General features: G+C 43.0%; 1 protein-coding gene across 5 annotated transcripts in view; it reads right to left on the reverse strand.

Moving 5' to 3' along the window:
• Positions 1–21,294, reverse strand: part of rapgef1b (Rap guanine nucleotide exchange factor (GEF) 1b) — a 43,871-nt gene that overhangs the window by 13,125 nt on the left and 9,452 nt on the right. For 2 of the 5 annotated variants that reach the window (XM_083930166.1, XM_083930162.1), the window contains exons 2-11: positions 7,977–8,122; positions 7,163–7,341; positions 5,258–5,414; positions 5,073–5,161; positions 4,823–4,981; positions 4,131–4,181; positions 3,476–3,590; positions 3,195–3,381; positions 2,262–2,780; positions 1,297–1,499 (exon numbers count right to left, since the gene is read on the reverse strand). In XM_083930166.1, the coding sequence (XP_083786292.1) occupies positions 1,297–1,499; positions 2,262–2,780; positions 3,195–3,381; positions 3,476–3,590; positions 4,131–4,181; positions 4,823–4,981; positions 5,073–5,161; positions 5,258–5,414; positions 7,163–7,341; positions 7,977–8,122 (1,805 nt within the window). The remainder of the gene's footprint in view (positions 1–1,296; positions 1,500–2,261; positions 2,781–3,194; positions 3,382–3,475; positions 3,591–4,130; positions 4,182–4,822; positions 4,982–5,072; positions 5,162–5,257; positions 5,415–7,162; positions 7,342–7,976; positions 8,123–21,294) is intronic. The other 3 variants (XM_083930164.1, XM_083930163.1, XM_083930165.1) reach the window with 3 other exon arrangements.

The raw sequence follows: 21,294 nt of genomic DNA on the forward strand, positions 1-21,294 counted from the left end.
TTTAGCATCTGCGCTCTCTGCTTCTCTGCCCCGCCACTGCAGCCGGGGAATGACTATAGTAACACTTTTAACCTATATATAGCATAGTTGTGACATCACAACCATACGGAAGTCCTGACGGCTCATTTAAAAACACACAATTTCTGAATACAGGTTGGCCCAATATTGCACCTTAACCTGCTTTATAATCAAAACGACATGGAAGACTTAACTTTTTACAAAATGGGACCTCCGTAACAATATTCATGACTACATAAGCAGCAAGCAAATAATATAAAAATCTTTAGGTACTAGTATTCATCAAGAGTTTAACACTCAAAAACTCAGCTAACTTGCTGCTAGACTGTGATTGGTGCAGGTGAAGTATTGTCATCATCTTCATCCACTTCAAACCAGTGAGAAGCACATTGATAAAAAGTAAATACACAAATAACAATAACCCAAATTGTTCCAACCTTGGCAAAAAAAAACACTCATATTGTAATTAGTAGTATGTAGTACTTGTCAGGGTCTTTAAAAGGTTTAATTTCAAACTTGCATGGCTCATCACAGAGTAACCTCCTGTGCTATGATCTATCCAATAGTGCCTCTTCCTCTCTCTGCACACTGACTCTCTGTCAGCCAGTTGTCTCAATTAACCTAGACGCCGACCCAGATTAAGATAGGTGGACTCAATCTGATGTGAGGCTGATAAAAGGCGGGTCTTATCTGCTACTAACAACCAAACACCTCCGTGTACGAACACATGTCTGCTTTGGTTACAGAAAGGGGAGATAGAGAGATTAAGGAGGGGGGCTGAATAGGTGAGAGAGATAACAAGATAGGAGGAGGCTCAAAACAAAATTGATGAGGATTACCACTGGAATGTACTTTAGCCCCAGAATGCAATCTGCATTCTTTCCCACTCTTTCCTTCCCAGCCACGAAAAAGCATTAAGATATTGGGAACATCAAACAGGGTTGTTTGTTTTGTTCACACATGACGGTAACCCAGTCCTCACGACACCCTTTGTCACGGGAATCTCATATATTAACAGTATAATCAATGAAAGCTCCACAGCCTCGAAGTTTTGGTCCAAATTAGAAGAAGATGAACTGAACATTTTAAGGAATTTAAATTACAGCTTTGCTCACAGACCAAATTAGTTAACCCAACTATGTATTTCTCCCCACTTGTGGAAGACACTTTAATGTAACCCTGGTAGTTTATGGGAAACAGCACAATATCAAACTCACTGGTTTTGGTGCTTCAGAAGGATAACTCTCATGATACTTGCACACACGGAGAGTTTCTTACCAGTTGCCTTTGTTTTGGGGGCAATGCTGGAGGCAGCAGCGGCTCATGGACTGAGTCGGTGCTGCTGAAGGAGTCGTTGAAGCAGTAGACCTCCTGGAAGCGCTTGTTACGCTGCTCGTAGATGCTCTCGCTCTGTGGCATCTGGTAGAACATGGACGGCTGCGGCTCGGAGTAGTCTTCCACAAACTGCATGTACTGGAGGACTGGGGGTGGATTAGATTATAAAACATTTGTGGTTTATTTTGCTTAGAGCTCTGACTTTAAACGCAACCAAGTCAACAGAACATTTTAGCCTGTACAGAGTCATGTATTGCATTTTGGTTTAAATTACTTCTCAATTTTCAGTTAAAGGGGCGCTCATATGATTCAGTATTGCACCTCCACAGTCAGGAGACTTACAAGAGACACATTTTTAAAAAGAACCGTAAAAAGGCAGAGATATCTTCCCCATATGCAACTCAAAATCATCTGTCATTAGACCCTCCCTACCCGGTTAACACCCATGTCTTTTCCATGTCCACTTGAAATCATACATGCATGTAGTCATACACTATGATAAGTGCTAACAGGAAGGTCTGACTGTATGGAATGACATAATACAGTAGCTTGAGAGGAAGTGATGTAGCAGGTGTGTCAGGAAATGAACAAATGTTGCCCTCTGTGCCCCTAAAGCCGGACCCATTGTAGCACATCCTGGTATTCACTTCCTGCCTCTATTCACAGTGGAATATTTCCTTGACATAAGATTTGCTTCAATGAACTGATGATGAAGTGCAGCCAATGTCTCACTGTCCCATCCTAAATCAACTTCATCCCTTCCTTTATTGTTCCCTTCATTAGACTCTTTGTCCCTTCCTTCGCCTTCTACTCAGTCATCTCATTTAAAGGTCTTTCTTCTTCCTTGCCTTCATCCCTCCCTCATTACATTCCCATTCCCATTCCCTCCCTCCATTTCCCTCACTTACTGTGTCTGCTTTTCTTTTCTGGCAGTGGCGGTGGGCTGGAGGGGACATCTGCATTCTCACTGGCTATGTACTGGGCGACGAACACGCCCCCGTTTGTCTGGGGCATGGGTGAGATGGGTGTGAAAAGGGGGAATGGCGGTGTAGGGTGCAGTTCCTCTTCTGACAAGTTGTCATATTGGGAGGGGTAGCGTTCATACAGCACCCTGGAGCCTCCCTCGGGGAAGGGCGACTGGGTGCTGCGTCGCTTCTTCTGGGGAAGCGCAGGGGGCGCACTGATGCGGCAGGCGATGGGATTGGTTTGGTTGGGCTGAGGGGTCCAGTATTCTGGCTGCTGCTGTGGCGGAGGAGCACTGAAGCGGGGATGTGAGGGATGCTGTCCGGGGACCGGGGAAGAAGACTCGCTGTGAGACTCGGGCAGGGGGCTGAGACACCCTCCTACCGGTATTGGGGGCAGGTTCTCCCCAGCTGACAAATCCTGGTGGAGGAAGTCATAATCCGGGTCGTAATTCTCTGTATTGTCTGAAAATATAAAGAAAGGGTACACATTATCATATATTCCGATTTAACTGGGAACTGGAGTGTAGCTTTTTCAACAGGTGAGGTGAACATTTGAATGGTGCGTTAGCAAAGGTTTGTCATAGGTTGAGTTCCAATGGTTGGTTCCATTTTGGATCTGGCTCCCTGTTGGGTTAAAATATTCGATAGCTTGGACACTAATAGATCTCATGTTGAACCGTTTATCTCTCCTCCCTCTTTATTTATTAACTAAGAGCAGTGAATAAAACATTAAGGTAGCATAAGGAGGCTTTTCATTTATAACCAGCAGGGAATAATACTGCGGAAACTTCTGGGTGTTTTGGGTCACTGTACTGTAAGACTGTATACGTGTGTGAATTCAAAAGGATCTGGGTTAGATATGCAACTTGGTCTTACCAAGCGTCTCACAGCTGGTGTTACGAGAACACTGACCACTGTCCTGCTCCATGGAGGAGAGCTGTTCATCGGACTTGCTTAGTTTGCCCATGCTGCTGCATGGAGACAGGCGTGGGGAGTCACCACCATAGGACTGGCTTCCCCCGGAGAAACGCCTCTGAAGGAACTCCTGCTCATAGTCCTGCTGCTGCACAGACAAAGAAAGATCTTTAGCCCTCCTTTGTCTTAATGGTTACTTTATTGAAACCGATGGTGCCTAATAATGGACTATAATCTCCCACCTGTCTGTGGACGCTACAGGGCAGGCTGGAGCCGCGGCTCATTGGTGCAACCACTGCGACCCGTGTAGGCGAAGGGGCCGACTGACGCTTCTTAGGGGGAAGAGCAGGTGGAGGGCTTTTGACAGAACAGCAAACGGCAAAAAAACAGCAGAATGAAATAAATGTTGGACAATTTTGTCCCAGATGCAAAGTCAATACAGACAATCAGGTAAGCAAGCAAAACACGCTTTCTCAGGCATGTATGCACACACACATCCATGTATGAATACATGAACACCCACATTGTCATCCCTCCTGTGGAATAGTGAGATGAAAGTGAGTTTCATGTTAGCCTCTCTCAGCTATGACATGAAGCTGTCCAGCTTGTCAACCCTAAATTCAGTGAGTTAATACCAGGTCAAAATCGGGCGACGAGCGGAACACAAGGCACCATGATATGGAGGCCGGCAAAGAGACACTGCATAGGTCAGTCACACACTCTCATGCACTGTCTTCTGATTGGATGATGAATTCTTCAGGGAATGCCCGGGATAACACAAAGTTTGGGATGATGCAACCATGCAAGTCAAAAACACTTTCATCCAATCCAGAAGCTTTATGGGGGTCTGGGGTGGGATGTTATAATGGAGACGGATGATCCTATGGGCTAACATACTTCTCCTTCTGAGAGGGTCTCCTTTGGCCAGCGTCAGCACTCAACTGTGCTCTGTTCCCAGAATCCAAAGGGAAACCAAAGACGGAGGAAATTGAGAGAGGCAGCAGAAAGAGTAAGAAAGGAAGAGACAAAGCAACAAACAAACCAATGTGTGCCATATTTAAAGCCTAAAGTGTGAAAGTAATGAAAGACTTTGAAGAGTGGATTTTTGAGCATTTGGAGCTGAAGCTGGATCTTTACAACAAAATGTCCTTTATTCTCAAAGGTCTAAATCACTGAAAATGAAAGCAACGGAACTCCCCTTACACTCCCATACCCACATCCTTAAAAACGTCTTTATTCCTTATGTGATTTGTCAAATATTTTAGAGAATGTTCTAAAAATAAGTTCAATTTCTAGTGAAACGGGGGTGGATAAATTCAGAACTGACACTTCTGCTTTCTATGGTCACATCATCACCACCAAGCCCTTGTCTTTGCTTCTTATTGTGTGGAGACAAAACAGAAAAAAAGAAAAAGAACTGAGAAAGAATGTCATACTCATGATGACATCAAAAAATAGAGCTACATGAAGTATTAGCACTTCCTCAGTGAGAACTGTTGTGTGTCATATTTTGCATCCTCTCTATACAAACATGATTAATGGATCCGACTGTGACATTATAGTGTTTTGAGTGTGTGTGTCTTCCTCACCTGAGCTCTGCCATTTTGGCTTCAGGAAGGGGGGGTTTGGGAGGGGCCACTTCCTCATCTGGTATGTCAGAGACAGCCTCTGCCGGAGTAGCTACTGGAGCCGTCTTATTCGAGATCTCCTGCTCCCGATCTATCGAGGGCATCTCTGATGACACGCTGCTACACACACAAAAGCTATCTGAGTGAATGAACTACTTTTGAGTGTCTGAATGAGCGTGTTTGTATTCTGCGGAGCACACTTTCTACTTACCTCTCTGCTGTGGTAGCAGGTGGTGCTGGTTTGTTGGGGGTGGTGGGTGACGGCTGCTCCTGTTTCTCTATGGTCAGCTTCACCAATTCCTGTTCATAGAAAGAGTCAATGGCTGCTACACTAACAAAACCACAGGACATAGACAACATCATCCACAACATTTCCTCTATCGGCGAAGGGCTTACTTTTACTCCATCCAGCACAGCTTTGATTACACTGGTGACGGACGCCACATTTTCCTTGTCCTCCAAGTCGATGCCATCCAGCATCACCTGGTCAGCCCAACGGATAAGATTGGCCAGGCTCTGATACACACGGTTATGGCAGGAAGACAACGCCGAACTGTTGACAGGGTGTGAGAATACGATTGGGCACGGTAAGAGTTAGAGCAAACCATTGGAGGGAAAATGGCAAGGACAGAGAAAAGAAAAGTGGCATATGGATAGATAAAGAGATGCTATCAAGAAGGTGAGAGACGGTCCAGAAACCAGAGGTGCTGAAAAGCAGGGGGGGTGGGCGTTAGGCAAGCACATGTTAGACTGGAGGTGACAAAAATCACATATACGATCCACTTCCATCTATCTACAAGCTATAAAACTACATATTTAGTGGGTGTTTGTGAGGAACAGCAGGTATGCCTGACTACAAGCTTGTGGGGGTTGGAATAAGTCAACTAGTGCAGACAGAAGAATGTTTAACCACACGGGGAAGCGGGGTGTTGTTTCTGCCTGTAGTGAATGGTGCTTTCAGGCACAACACTAAGGTGTGGCCCAGGCCTGTACCAACACGCTGAAGCTGATTCACAGTGCTGGAATATCCCTCCACTATCTCTACACAGCTTAGCTCTATGGTGAGCAGGACACGACTGAAGCTATGGGGTTTAGCGGAAGGATTTGAGGGATGGTGGAGCAGTTGGAAGGGTGGAGAGGTTTGACCCAGAAAGACTGAGCAAGCTAAGGACTATGGGTTACACTGGAACTATGCAGGAATAGTGGAATTACAATAAAGTTTTAAACTATGGGGGACGTTTCCAGATATGAGATTGATATACAAACCGTTTGGCATATAAGCACTTTAATCAAGAGAACACTGTGTGCCAGGACAGCGGGTAGGAGTTACACCCACTGTTGACCTACTTATTTGACCAATATTGATTTAAATCACTGCAGACAGTCTATCACTGTAGTACACTGTGCATGTTTAACAGATGGTAAAACTAACCTAGCATTATTAACATGTGAGGGCAAAATTGTCACACAATAGTCATTTGATGTTCAGTAGCTTATTGGCCAATAAAAACCCGACATGTATTAAACTTCTACTATGATCTATTTGGGGTTTGACCCCATCAGACCGAGGTCAAATCCCCAGAGATGGACTTGTCAATGTTGCAGCAACAATCCATCAATCAATTCTAAACACAGGGCTGTGAAATACAAAATCTGTCACCTCTGACCTCATTACTTTCATCTGTACTGACGGGGAAAGGGGAAAGGCAGAAAGACTCTAACATGTCTTGAAAGTACAAGCAAAACTGCTGCTAAGGTTACTTCCACGGAAAGGGGTTACTTTACGCAGAGAGAAAAAACAAAACTACTGGTTAATAAATCTGACAGGTGAAGTCCGTTTTTCTTCCTCAGGGGTAACATTTCTGTTACAGTTGAAGTAACACATGAACGTGATTTAAAAGGCTTCAGGCATCAAGCCCAGGAAGCTCTGATGTGAGGGATGCTGTGACATATATAAATATATATCAATCTTCACAAGCTGCTAAGTGAGTGGCTGTCTACATCATGCTAGTTCCAACAGGTCCTGCATGCATACCAGAGTTGCGTCAAGAAGCAAGAATGATAAGAATGAATTGAGAAATGGTACGGCATGAATTACTTCATCTAAACCTGGAAAAGGACAGAAATCTGGAAGCAAGAGTTTATTTTAATGAATATTATCAAAAGTTCTGCATTGGAAAAGAAAAGTTTGAAGGTTGCAGTCTGTGCAAAAGAAGAAAAAGACTTCAAATACATCTGGTGCTATAAATCATGAGTTTTCAAATATACCTATCTAGCGTTTGATAAAAACATGTGACTCACCTGTGCTGTATCCGGGCCTCTACCTGAACCAGAGGCAGGATGGCTTCAAGCACCTTGCTGGCCGAGCCTGGGAGCATCTCCAGCACCTTCTTCTCCACGACCATTTTGTCCACGATTGTCTTGAAGTAGCGCAGGGCACTGACCACCTCCTTCTCATGCTCCTCCAGCCGACTAACCTTCTACAAAAAAAAAAGCAATAACACAGAACAGTGACTCAGAATGGCACTACAAAACTGCTTATGATTTTCATGACGATTTCGAACATTTTACAAACTTTTTAAACAATGTAAACAGTGCACTCAGTGAAATACCTATCACTTAACCTATTATATTTGGACCAACACAACAGTCTAGGCTCTCTCATATGGTTCTATTATTCTTATGGTTTTCCTGCAGTTCAAAAAACCATCTATTAAGTGATGTGGCTTGGAGCCATCTTGGTACTACAGCAACAGGCTCTTTCAGCTTCGGTAGTCTTTCACAGCAGGGCTGCTGGGGAATATACTCATTACAACGAAAGCCTTAAGAGGGAATGGAGGAGTTCGTTCAGGAAGTGGCCCAGTTCCATTCATGTTTTTATAGGTTGAGACACCTGCTGTAGTGCAGCCAGCCGCCACCATGACCGGGAAGCTGTGGGAACCAGCGGGGAAACTCGCGCACACACATACAGACACAATGGAGTATGGGAGCACAAAACATTAAACAGGAAAACAATTGGCTCATAAATACGCAAACAAACACACGGAAAAGGTGGGAATTGGTGTGGATTTCCCACAATACACACATATTTTCTGGCACATGACCGTTCACGCACCTTGTTCGCAGGTTTCTCTGTACTCTTGGCTGCTGGCTCAGGCTGCAGTTGCTTGCCCTTCTTGGATGGAGTCCTCTTGATCTTGGGAGAGTGGAACTTGTCCATCAGTTTCATGGTGAAAGAGGACAGATGGGACCGCTGGGAGTCTATGGACAGAGGGAAAACAAGAGGAAGTTGAGTGGTCAGTCGAGGAGGAGAGATTCTCACGGGTGGATAGAAATTAGACAGATGGCACAAGCACACTGTAGTGTTGATATCACATCACACAATGCCCTTCATCTGAAATCACGCTCAAGCGACCAGCTGAAACACCAGTGAAATGCAAGAACGAGACTTGTATCTTTAAGGAGAGAAGTATTTGTCAGAGGCGCATTTCATCTGCTCTTTCTGTTCCCAACAATAAATCTGCTGGACAGGCACAGTCATAGAGCCTCTTCCAGCAGTCAATTATGTGCACAGATGTGTGCGCTCGCATGTGAGTGCACACAAAGAGAGACAAGGACAGAGCAGAAGAGTGGGGATATAATAAAATACTCTAGTTAGTGCGGAGATGAAAATCTCTTTATGGTACATAATTGAGAGAGGCTTCATAATAGCGGAGTAATTTAGCACAATTCCACTTGTTCGCTGCAGAGAGGGCTGATTGCATCTAGGGATGGAAGAGTCCCTCACTCCATTAATCCCAAAGAGAATTGCCTGCTCACTCACTGTCTCCCTGCACCTCTCTGCCCCCTCCTTCTGTCTCCACACCAAACTGAATCATAAGATAAAAACTAATAACAGTGGTGAGAGCTGGCAGGAAGTATGGCTTTATCAGCGACTAAATTACAACTCTATCTGGTGTAATCGCCCCTCAGCTCAACAACAGCGGGATCTGACATTCCACGGCCATCAGCGTAAAAACACTGAATGCCGAATAGCGAGCAGCAGCAGGAAAACACGACCAACTAGACTTCCAGCAGGGCGGTGCTTTCATCTGCACCATCGATCCACATGCCACGCACATCAACCCTACTGTTCTTTCACTCCAACCCTAATCCTCATCATCCCTTACTCTGAGCAAAAGCCAAAGTTTGCTGAGGCAACCAAGTACAACTGTGCGTCTCATTAAAAATGTTGATGAGAACACTTCCACTGGAGTTTCCTTCCGATACAGATATATGTGATGAGGCATGCATGACCCCTCAGGCTGTAGCTTTACACTGCCTTTAAAAAAAATCTTATCTCAGTGTTGTAGGAATAAATCAACACTGGCTGCTGTGCAGGCATTAGTAAGTTACTAATGGTGCGTGGCTGGTTCAACAAACTCCTGAGTTAAGGGAAATGTGCCCTGTGTTCGTTGTGTCACCTTTAATCCTCATTTGACCTCATTCCTAACCTCCAAACAAGCAAAATTACTCACGTATACATGACAGGCAAATTCCCTCTCTTGCATACATGTGTTGGCTTTGTTAAAATACAACACAGCTCTCATATTAGAAGACAAGTGCAAGACAAATATAGAATTTTTGTAAATTTCATGAGTAGCCCAGTTATGTCACTACAAAGGAAAAAACAACAGAGATGGCAGCCTCTTTGTTCGGATGATAGTCACACTATCAGTGGAGTAAACAGATAAAACATCAGCTAGTCAGCCACGCAGGATTGAGAGAGGGAGAAGGAAGACTAAAGCCCCTTTTTACAAAAAGCACTGCAAGCCTGAAAAAAATCTAGACATTACCCGGCGGAGCTGTGTTTGCAAAAGCCCGAATCAATTGGATCAAACAATAAGGTGAGCAAGTCTATGTGTGCATAGAGCAGGTCATTGTGCGGAATATTAACAACAAGCAAGTTTATGATGTTTCTTGCCAAAACTGTAAAAAAACAAACCTCCGAGGGTGGAGAAGCAGGGTGAATTATGGGGAATTCGGATTAGATCATGCAGCTGGGTGAAAATGCAAGTCCTCCTGTTCATTTTGCGGGAAAAGTTAAAGTAGATTTAACTTTTGGAGGAATACAACCTGACGTCACTCAGCAGTGGCCAATCAAGTAACCGGCGATCTGACTTTCTCAGTCCATTTTGGAGGCTGAACAGGACTTCAGTCAACAGTTAACATCACTGCCTTTCTCACTGCCACAAGCAAGAGAAGACAACACAACAAAACCCAAGTACTTAACTGCCCAGGAGTTTGTGTAACAGCTGACTGTTTAATTCAACAAGCTCCATCCAGCTCAGTCCCTCCGTCTCTTTTCTTTCTCTCCGTGAAATGAAGCTGCCTTCAAGTGTGGTCGGAAATGCCAAGATCTTAAAAACAATTTGACGGAAATATAAAGTCCATTTGTGCTACATTAATTGTTATTGGAGAGACAACGATATGTCAGAAAATCGTCAGACAAATTCAAGGAATGACATAACGTGTGTAATGTCTTGCCTCTTGCACACTCTACCCAGGCGCCAACCCTCGCCTAAACCAGACAGAGTATTTCCACTAACTGAGAGCCTGCCATGTCTGACAGGGAGAATCTGCTGTTGCGTGTATGAAAATGAAACTCTGGACTTTGTCTTGAAATAGTCAGGAGTTCATAAGTGAAAAGAGTTTAAATGTATCACTCACACTAGTGACTAGACAATGAAAAGCCTGCAGAAGGTGACATCCTGCTCATCTCCACAGCTGTCTGGATCAATACACTGTAGCTTAGCCACAGGGGATGATGTGCTGCATCAGTGCACCTAAACAGAGCCTGAATAGCATAGAGCTGACAGTGTGTGAGGAGTTTTTTTTAAAACCCCTGAGGCTATACCTGTGTTAGCCAGTTTCGCTGCAAGCCAGAGTACTATCCTGGCAAGGTTTCACTTTATGGCAGGGTGTAGGGCGGACCGTGTGCTTTTGATTGCACAGCAGCCTCCACATGAATTAAGTCACACATCATCTGTTTGACCTCGTTTCCCCCCCATATTCCTGGCAAGAGTGGCTGATGTCACAATGTGCTGGACCCTCGCCTCCTTGCTCATTCTCAGCTTGAACGGGCCCAGAAGGACTATGTGTGAGTTTACAGCTGCAACCCAGAGTCCCAGCAGCACAGAGTTGAGAAGCAGTGACATCAGCACAATGAGTCACCGCCATGATCGATACAGCTGGTCCTGCAGACACCATCGCGGCCTCCGTGGCTCAGCTGTTTATCATGCACACTGGGCCGGTTCCCTGTCTCCTCTGCTCCCTATTTATTTCTCGACAACCACCACCACCACCTCCTCCCTCCTTCTCTCTTCAGTTCTGAGGACAGAAAGCCTCCCCCCCCTCCTCCAGAGTTCACTGGAAGTCTGGCTCAGCATGGAAATGACATCACCAACAGGAAGAAATGAACAGAGTGAAAGAGAGAAAGTCAGCGCCAGAGAGAGAGAATACAGTGAAGTGCTCTGTTATAGTCATGTATGCCTTTCAGCGTCCACCCTCCGCTCCTCCAGCAGAGACTGGCCCAGCCATCCCTCCCGCTCTCCCCAGCCGCTGTCCAAGTCCTCAAGTTATGAGGTGGTGATGTCATTGGTTGTAATATCTATTACACTGAATCTGACTGGTCGTGGACTGAATAAAAGACTGAAAGAAACCTCACAGTGAAAACATTTTTTTTCGCTTAAATTTTTTTCAGATGCCCAGACCACAACATGCCTTTTCTGCTGGTGTGCCTTTCTAAACTCTGTGTAACATTTTCATACATCATTTTGTTTTTTATAGTCAACATACAGACTTTCACTGCCTTAAGGTTGCGTTTAGAGGAGTAGTGAAGAAGAAAAGAATTGGAAACTGACACTTAAATATTCCCAGAAGGGACCAGATCCTTTGTAACAGTTTTTACTTGTTAATAAAGGGAGTACTACTCCCTTTAAAATACAAGGCAACATAGCAGCGGAGTGAGCCTGACAAACAGTAAAGTTTGGTTACACTTCCATAAAGGGTGAGGTTTGACTCCTCTGTTGTAAACTGCAACAGTCTCACAGAGAACTGAACACACACACACACACTCCCCTGAGCCTCACCATTATACACTGCAACCTCACAGTCAGTGTGATTAGTTTACAGTGAAGGCTCCTGTATAAAGTATATTGTAGCAATAAAACATAATAATAACCCATGTTTGTTATTATTATCATGTCTATTCTAATTTGGTAAAAGTCCAAATCAGATTTCTTGGAAAACTAATCACTAAAATCACATTGTTGACAATAAATAGTGAGGGATTTAGCAAGTAAACATATTTTGGAGGCATTTAAATTTGTACTACTTTTTACTTCTTTGTAATACTTCGCTGCTTTGAAAGGCCTTGGGGACATTTAAAACAAACACTCCAGTCTGAACGACTCTTCAACAAAACCTTGGGGGGTTCTCACACAACTCTATGGTATAGAAGAGTCCCCAAGAGCCTTCCAAGCTGCTGGAGTGTCTCAAAGCTTCATTACACAATAATAAATACAAACATGCAAAAACACAGGGGAGCATATTTACAGGTGCTTTGCATATTTTCTCATTTGTTGAGTTAACTGTTGGCCCTCAGACCTCCACATTTAATTCTGTTTTGCCAAAGCGTTATCGATTGCTACAGGCTGGGCAATATGACGATATCTATTGTCAAAACTATATCATTCATTCATTCATTCATTCATTCATCTTCAACCGATCCCTGCTGACATCAGGCGTGAGGCGGAGTCCACCCTGGACAGGACGCCAGTCTATCGCAGGGCACATAGAGACGAACAGAGACAGACAACCATTCACACCTAAGGGCAATTCTTAGAGTAATCAATTCATATATTTTCTATATAGTATCTATCGCGAAATGGTATCGTTGAAAAATCAGCAGCTGATCTGCATTATGACAATAGTTACATCATTTTGGACGACCTCTGACATTCTGATCCTCGCCTTGGTTTTGTTTCTAATAAAATACTCATACTTTTTAATTTTTCAAGTATTTAATTCACACTGGAGTACATGTAAATAGGTTATTTTATAGAGTTTTTAGCATGACTGCCAAAGTAAAGGAAAACAGCCCAAAAGTGTTATAAATAAATAAAACTTCAGCACATCTGAGAGGCTTTCTGATAGAGACATCCTTGAAAGTGTTTGAAACGCTGCCTTCTAATAAACTGAATGTTGCGTACACAGTGTGTGTTCTTATTTTTTTATAGGACAGTCTCTGTGAGCATGAGAAGGTTGATATAATTGGTGCCAGATTGCACACTGACACATATCCATTCAGTTGGCGTAAAAACGGTGAGTTAATGTGTCGACTTATTATTCCTACTTTGACGTGTGGGATTTGCTTTGACTGCTTTATTTTGTGTACTTAATGCAATGACCCTCACATTTAGTTGCACATTTCGATGAACGCGATGCTGCCTGACCAAACGTCTGGAGAGAGGATATACAGTAAAATATTTCAGTGGGAAATCCCTGGGTCCCAGTTGTTGTAGTCCCTCCGACACAATTGATGACTGGTGACATATGAGCATGTCCAGATCTGACTGAACTGACAGGCTGCCGGATTGATCTGGTTCTTGTTCAGTACAGGTGTGATCTATACAGGACAGCTGGTCGGCCCCTCACTGACCCTCCCCTCTTACTCTAGGAATAGGATGAAAACTGGGTGGAGGGATACAGGGGAGGCTATGCTTGGGGTTACACACAGCTGTCACCTCCCGCTGAACTCCCTCAATGAAGCCTGCTCGATGAAAGTGTGCGAGGCCTGCGTACTTCAGCTTGTTCAGCCTGCTGGAAGATTGAAGCAAGAGTCAGAAAGGTCACTGTGCCAGCTGTTGAAGAGGGACTCGTCTGAAAGTGTGTCTACAGGAGATAGTTAAAACTCTGTCTAAAAGATTCTTATCTACAAAGCAGGGCATGACAGTTATCATTAGTTTAACTGATGAAGGGGCTGCTACCTAAAAATGTAGTAATGTAATAAATAAAGTAATAAATGTAATCTGCTTCTGCTCTCTGACCTTCACAGATCCACAGGAACGAAACCCATGAGTATGTGCACGGATGAGGATGGAGATTAACACAAGGATGCATATTAATTTCACCTCTCTTTTAAGCATAGGCCTCCGGCAGCTCTAGCGATTCATGGCTGCGTTAAAGCAGTGGGTGTGTCACTTAAACGGCCCATTTGTGTGATGCCCTGTTGTGTTATTTAACCCCCTAATGAAGCACAGGTGGACCTTATACTTATACACAATTTTAGTTTTTTTCATCAGTTCGTTGTTATAATGTTGATATTTCTGACCGCACTTGAAGGCAGCATCATTTCACAGAAGGGGAAAGAGAAAGTAAAAGAAAAGAGATGGAGGGACTGAGCTTTGCGCTGGAGTTTTTTTGCAGGGGTTGAAGTGTTTGTGTTGGTTTTTTTTTACTTTCTTGTGGCTGTGCTAAAGGCAGCGGTGATACTGTATACTGTACGGGACTCTCACATCTCCTGAAAACGGACTGACAAAGTCTGATCACCGGTTGCATGATTGGCCACTGCAGCGTGACGTCAGGTTGCCTTTCTCCAAAAGTTCAATCTGTCTCAACTTTTCACTGCAGTAAAAAATTTTCCGCACCCCCCCTGAAGCTTCCACCGCCGCAGCCTAAACGCACTACCCTGATCAAAATGAATGGGAGGGCTTTCATTATGGCCGGACTGCCTGATCTAGTTTGAATGCCAACTAACTGGTGTTAAAAACTAAACCTTAAATCTATTCACTTTTAAAACACTAAGGAAAATTAGAGAAAACCTGCCCTGGGATACAGGGCAGTGCATTGTTTATAAGCAACAGTGTCTGCAATGTGGCCTCATTTGTCTATAAAAACGACAACATAGTGAGAGAATTAATGTCTGCCACACCGTAAAACAAGAACCACGGAGGTGCAGTGCCGAGTATTATATCTCCACAGGCCAGAGCTGCTGTGGAGCACAAGTGAGGAATGCAAGTCTGAGGCATGTGGGGTGAACAGCAGGTAGAAAATGGAGAGGAAAGAGAGCAGAATTTAACAGGAAATAGTTAAGTGCTTGAATTATTTATTTTTTTCATTGTAGTGGTTGGCTTCCTGTTGGCTGTGTTCAATTTACAATAGGAATCCTCTTCATGTCCTCAGTTATCAACAGGCAGCACTATAGCACACAGCAGGCTGTGTGTGTGTGTGTGTGTGTGCGTGTGCGTGTGTGTTGAAAGCTGAGCTACTGCTCAAGATGGCAGGGAAAGAGGAAGCCCTGGTATGGAACGTGGCCCTGGTTAATGGCTGATTGCAGAAGTAATGGAGGAAGAAGTCCACTGGTGGGTTTTACAGTCTGCCTGCTGTGCTGTTTGAGTATGCCGTTTAACAACGAGCCACGGGAAGACAAAGCATCCAGTCTACTTACCGAGTAAGTAAATGAGATACAGTGGACGCTAAGTGCTCAGTACACTTACCATCTATTGTATTTCACCTAACAAATGAGTAAATGAGAGATAGAAGATGGTTTTCATGTGGCAAATCCAATTATCAATGCAAACTGACACATCCAAACACTGGATTCGTTCAGCCACTCAGTTCCCAATTACTTCTGAAGTCCTAAAATAAACATAATGGGCCAATCATTTTGACTTGGGTAATAAGGGATTACAATAATCTATTTCTAACTGAGAGGACTCACAGAAATGAATACTTCGCCGATGTCATTGAAAACAGCTCATTCTTAGCCAATTTATATGATAACATAGAATTACTCTTCAAAATTAGAAACTCAAATTTGTTTTTCACGCTTAAGTTTTGTAGACCATTTTTACGATTTTTACCATTATTTCAATTCTTGTCTGGAAGAAAATGCTGCACTTGTTATTTGAGAAAGAGATGGTTTTCTCCTGATCTCCTCTTTCATAATCACAAACCACCTCAGCATGAGACTGAATTTTAAGCTATTAATAAACTTACACAAACATGCCCCTCAGTACGTCAATGACTAGTAGAGCAGCCCCAGCAACCAAGGGTCAATGATCAGGATCAAATATCAATGTGATGATGTGATGAAGGTGATCTGCGTGCTGGGTTGCATGGGAACGGACAGACTGGTCAACCATGGCTAACAGAGGATGACCACGCAACACGGGAGATCTATAACCCAGATCCATGTTACAAAACAGCAAACCAGATCCATAACTGCTTAGTGCAATCGTGCTTGGTCAAACATGCTCAGCTTGTGAAGAAAGGAAAGTGAATAAAATACAGTAGAGAGCAGTCTCTTTTTTTTCTGAGTGTGCCATCTGCTCTCAAATCTAACCACAGGGGTGACACAGTAGACGGAGTGGCTGATGATTGAGAAAACATCTATACGGGGAAAGTCCTGCTCTGTGATCGAGACATCTTTACCCTTATGAGTAATGAGATAACACTGTGAGATTAAAAAAAAAACATATCAAAATTACTTTCATCCGCCTTCTCACCATTTTGGAAGCTCATAAAAAAGGGGTGAGAATAACACTGAACATGCAAATGCATTCTGATTCACGATGATTACACAAACAAAACAAAATCCTCACTCAATACTGTGTGACACATCTACAAAGTGAGCGGAGGCTAGAATTATCTTTGGGGATGAAAATATGGTGCATTAAGAAATAATAACTAAGCAACAAGCAGCATGTGGAGGCATATAACAACAAAATCCAGCCTAATCTCTTGGTGACACACCTTGCATTCTTGAGTCTGTTTATTTGTACGGTGTTATGTTCTTATTTCTCAGGATAAATGGCTCAACTCCGACACATACCATCTAGATATTTCCATCGTATCTACAATGGAGATAACGGGACAAATAAACCCTTTTATTTTAAATAACATACGTTTCTTGCTTTTGTTTGAAAGCCTGCTGAAATGAAGTGTGATGCGCAATATATTATCTGAACCTTCTGTAATGTTAAGCGACAAAAGAGTGGGCTTACAGCAATGTTTTGCAACAATATATTAAGAGCCCAATCACAAGGTTATACTGCTGTAGGAACATCACAGAAAAACTGGGTCTGAGGCAGAAGACTGAGGGGAATCAAATATATTGTTTTATAGTCATAACATAGCTTAAAATAAACTACTACACTTGAACTTGAGGCTGCTGAGGTTAGGACAGACTATGCACAGCTCCATAATTACACAGTTTGCAGATGAGATGTGGTGGATGTTGTGTAGATAATATTGGGGGCAGTGGGGTCAATATGAAGACTCTTAAAGCAAAGCACTTGCACTGACATTTTATTTTTTTCTAACAGGAGGAACGATGTCTTCTGACAGGGAAAAATGCTGGCATGTAGTTGTTCATGACTGTAATGCATTTTGTTTAAATGCTGTCTAATAAATACACAGCTCAGGCTGTATAAAGTTCAGAATGAAACAAAATAACTCGGAGGAAAGTGTTTCTAGTCTGTTTTGAAGTAAGTTTTCTATCATGAGAGTATTAACAAAGGCTGTTGGATAATTTCATCAAATGAAGAAAGGAATTCCACTAAGGCCCTTTATACAGCATATTATAACTAGGAACTTCATATATAGTAAATTACGTATAATATTCTTAAATATTATTTGATAAAGTTATTTGTTGAAGAAAGCAGACTTACCTTTGCATAACCTTTGCATACTCACATCGGGGCAAAATCGGTTTACAATCTACAAAGAAAGTCTATTTTCATTCTGCCATATCTAGGGTTTCCCCCAGTACATTACAAGCCCCGCACCAGGCCTACATTGGCTCCCTGCTGGGATTAAGGGGATTTAAAAAAAAATTATATAAATCTTGTGAATTTTCCCTTCTTAAAAATGGCAACAGTCTCAAAAATCCCATATTGGTCAAGCTCTACCAAGTATAAAAGTAATACAGATTGTAACTCAAAGTCCTTAAATATCAACAGTTCTCAATAATATGGAAGTATTATGTTCTGCTTTTTCTGTTTAATAATCCAGATAAGATACCGTTAATACCATAAAACTGTGTACTTAATTACATTTTTCATCTTGACACCATTGTACACGAGGATACCTACTCAACGGTCTGTTGAGGTAAAATACACGTTGCTTGATTGAATTAATTAACCACAAGCGAAAGGTGAGCTGTGTCAATATATAATTGTTATTTGCAAAGTAAGTGTGTGTGATCAGTTAGTGGACAGGTTAACTACTGGTGCACGGACACCAGAAAGCTACAGTAAATCCTGGCAGGGACTTTCCGCAGTGCCATAAAAGGGAAGCTGGTTTTACAACTTGATGTATTCAAAGCTCACAAAGAGAATATTTCATCTTTGAAAGCAGGAAATTTGAAAAATAAAAAAGTCATTGCATGAACTCTTAAGGGCAAGCATGTCAATTATTGACGAGAAATTTCAAAAGTGCTCCATCAAAACAGTACATTACAATACATCAACCGAATGACTGATGCCGAGCTCTCTTATGTGACAGATGTAGGCCAGTAGCCTGGAAGGTGGTGCTTTAGAAGAGGGTGGGACTATTAGGCCTGTGCACTGTGTGGTGGCAGAAACATTTACAAGTCTCTAGGCTCAATGCCTCCTCTGTTTAACTATGAAGCCAACACAACTCCTTCTTCCAAAGCTCTCTGTGAGCAGAGTCAACAGCATCTTTTCTCTCGGCTGTGCCTCCGACTGGTGGTTCATTTGTACTGGTCCCATTTGCTGGTAGTTAGCCCACACATTTCCGTCATTCTAGGAAGTGTCATGACGGTGAAGACCTCATTGTTTGTCCACAAATACACGTCACTGTGCAATTGTGCATTTGAGAAGTTAAAAAAATTAACCAAAATATACCGAAACAGCTGGTGGCTCAGTTGGCAAATTAACCCCCACCCACAAGCTATTTTTGTTATTTTTAGTCATTCAATTCTCTGCTTAACAGCTTTTGATGGCCACTCTTCACACCTTCCCTTTTAGGTCAGTATGTCTGTGCGTAACTGCAACTAAATTAACACCAATTTATTAGTAATACTGCATGTGACAGCTTTAGAATTACAATGAACACATACAGTACGAGCATTATACCACACCGCATTGACTGTGTGCTGTGACTGACCTTTACGTATTATGACTATTCAAATAATCCTTCCTCTGGCAGTAACTCTTTCTGTATGGTTTCAATATGAGTTGAGGTCTCTTAGTGGGCACTGGGCGTGCTAATGGAACTAGTTAATAGGAGCTTTTGGCACAGCAGTCCAGCGGGGATGTATTGAAAGCTATGGAGGGAGCCCCGAGGTCTGGGTCACTCAATTGTCCCATCTACAACAGATACATACATGTACACACAATGCACAGCCACATCCCCAGACAGAAACAAATGAGTACACAAAGAGTGCCTCTAAACCATCCAACCAAAAGTGAAAGTTGCAGAGGGATGGCCACAGGGCCCGATTTTTAACAGCACCGACAACAAATAGTCCACAGCACATGAAACAAGAAAGCTGCACACTCTGGCACAGTGACAAAGCTAACAACAAAGGGAAAATATGAAATGTTCAGGCTTAACCTCACGGGCTATTAATCTAGTAGCCAGGAGGATGATTAAAAAACAAAAGGAACTTGTAGAGTCCATGTGTATCACTGAAAGAAGGAAAACAGTTAGGGCTGGGAGACTTTGCTTTTCTCTCGGTTCAGTACTATCACGAGACTTTGGTGCCGATTCGATATGTCTTGTGATTTGATATTAAGATTAATTGCAATTAATGGTTTACTTTTTTAACAATAGACCATGGAAAAAAGTTGAATCTTACAGACTTTTACTTCGGAAAATCTTATATCTAATATGTATAAGGGACATCGGTAGATATAATCCTATTAATACCATTTAAACATATACATTTTTTCGCTTAGGCTTGTTTTGGTAGAAACGGATACAACGTCACGTTACTCGTAGACTACCACAATAAAAGCAGTAACTTCCTCCAACCTTCATATAAACTATAATGAAGCAATTTCATCGATTTTAGAGTATATCTTGGACACCATCAGGACATTTTTCACTATATCCAGACAGTCCAAGGACTACATAATGAATTGATTAATTGAGCAAATACTCAGAAGATTAATCAGCAATGAAAACAATCGTTAGATTTAGCCCTGTTTCTCAGCCATATTGGGAATCCATTGGTGGTGACAGCTCCTGATTGCACTGACATAGGGAATGTATGAGGCTTCAGACAAGTGACATACATTTCCACTGCTATACTGGAGGACAGGGCAAGTACATGGGAGGTATGGTGTTGAAAGCGGGAAATCACACAGCATACACACGTACACACAATCCTGGGTACCCCTCCTGTTCCTTCCCCCCTGACGCCGAGGTCACTGGCACGATTTCCTGTGCCTTGCCTCCGTCATGTAGAGCCGCTCCCTCTTTTTTGGACAAACTTCACAGTCCAGAGCAGCCTGGACTCAGAACCTCTGCTTTTACAGCTACCTTGTATAACAACTCACCTCATCTAAACAGGCAAAGCCTCATACCCCAGCGCATTGAAACTCACACAAAGCTAACGGCGCCACACAACCACCCGACGGAGACGTGCTCAAAGCAAAGCATGATCCTTCAAGTGACCTTATGGTTACGGTGGTTTGCAGCATTTTGTGGAGTTCCATTTAAAGCTTGCTTTCTGAACCGAGCGTTTCAGCAAAGGCAGACAGGCAGCAAGTTCACCTTGGGTGAAACCAATAGACTAAAGAACCACAAAGTGCTATAAATACCCCGCTTGTCAGTATCTGTAACATCACGCAGCACCAGAACAGAGACACTGCGACAGCTAAAAACGCTGTGATCTACCGAGATGAATTCAGAGATCTCAGTGAACGGCAGCTGTTTTGGCAAGAGAGCATGAGGCAAACAGGCACTATAAAGCACTTGAGATAGGAGACTGATCCTACACACAGACAATCAACCACAAGAGAACCAATCACTTCACTGCCATAGTACAAGACAGAGACAGATACAGAGAAACATAAGCAACAGCGTTCTTGTGAGTAAATGGCCTCAAGCAGCGAGGAGTGGTACCACTCTCCCCATGTTAGAGCGCTGTACAAAGCGGATCTTGTGCGTACAGCGGGCTACTTGTCATCCTCTCGACACTTTGTGCATACACAATGAATTGGACAAGACTGACAGACAGATGCCAATAATACACACTCATCTTGCAGTTCAAATGCAGTGTGAGAAACCAAACTTGCATTCAGATTGTTTCACAGCCTCTTAAAAATAGGCTGAGATGACAGATGTGTCGACCATAGAGAACAAGACTCGTGCTTTCCATTATCTGGTTTGAAATAGAGCCAGACTACAACTAATATTGC

Source organism: Echiichthys vipera, assembly GCF_963691815.1.
Source record: "Echiichthys vipera genome assembly, chromosome: 16".
Lineage (NCBI taxonomy): Eukaryota > Metazoa > Chordata > Actinopteri > Perciformes > Trachinidae > Echiichthys > Echiichthys vipera.